This window comes from Acanthisitta chloris, unplaced genomic scaffold (assembly GCF_000695815.1).
Source record: "Acanthisitta chloris isolate BGI_N310 unplaced genomic scaffold, ASM69581v1 scaffold2440, whole genome shotgun sequence".
Taxonomy (NCBI): domain Eukaryota; kingdom Metazoa; phylum Chordata; class Aves; order Passeriformes; family Acanthisittidae; genus Acanthisitta; species Acanthisitta chloris.
This window is the reverse complement of record NW_008649740.1, coordinates 32,981-33,922: the sequence shown is the minus strand read 5'-3', so window position 1 is coordinate 33,922 and position 942 is coordinate 32,981. Positions and strand designations below refer to the sequence as shown.

At 46.1% G+C, this 942-nt stretch overlaps 1 protein-coding gene across 1 annotated transcript in view; it reads right to left on the bottom strand.

Moving 5' to 3' along the window:
* LOC103811501 (vang-like protein 1) overlaps window positions 1-942 on the bottom strand; it is a 32,128-nt gene that overhangs the window by 6,120 nt on the left and 25,066 nt on the right. Inside the window, exon 6 of the mRNA XM_009084516.1 lies at window positions 828-942. This exon is cut by the window's right edge and continues 1 nt beyond it. Within this exon, the coding sequence (XP_009082764.1) occupies window positions 828-942 (115 nt within the window). The remainder of the gene's footprint in view (window positions 1-827) is intronic.

Sequence of the window (942 nt, the reverse complement as noted above, 5' to 3'; positions counted from 1 at the left end):
CACTTCAGCTCTTCCAAAGGAATGTGCACTTTTTTTATAAAGGCTGTGCTGGCTGGGCACGCCCTGCTTATCAAGCCTGGCTTTCACTGATAGGGTTTAAGAGTGTCAAATGATTAAGTCCAGTTTTCACTGCTCTGAGCATCCAGATATCCATCCATCCATCCTCCCACAGGCTTCTTTAAAGCCCTAAACTTTGAAACAGAGCTGGAGAATGGCAAAGCTCAAGGGGGATTGTTATCTGTCTCTGAATTTCCATGAACTGCTTAGCATTATGATGACTTGGGAGGATGGCCGCGGGTAAGCCAAGCATTGCTGATTTAGTGCTCAGGCTGCAGGCTGACGAGCATTGCTTAGAGTGGCAACTGCTGCTTACACCATTGCTTCTTCCCACATTGGCATCAAGCTGCTTCGCTTTGCTGAAGGCTGTATGTGGAAGCAGTATAATAAACGACTGGGGAACTCATTTAGGTTAAAAGTTGTGATTATTGTACTATTACAACAAAGGAGACGACCCAAGGGTGACAAAAAGCAAGAGGCTGCCTGAAACAAGCAGCGGTGCTGAAAAGTGCTTGTCAAGCCACATAATAATTAAGCCTGACCCAAAACTTGGCCATTTCACCTGGCAAAGGCAAAAGCCTTACTGTGGGCTAAACACATCTGTAAAGTCATCTGGAACTGGAAAACTCAGGACTGTTAGGAAGATTTCCAGCAAGAGAGAAGGATTTGGCAAAACAAAAAGGTGAGAATGTGTGCATAACAAAGCATAAAGCCAACCCGGCCCTTCCCCATCCCACCCAGTCTCAGAGACTACATTTCACCTCACCTACCATCAACATTGTAGACTTTCAGGCCAGCCATGTGCTTGGCTGCTCGGGATTTGGAGGCTGTTAACAAGGCTGGGTTGTAGACTGTGAAATCTCGGTAGTAATTTTCCAGAACCAC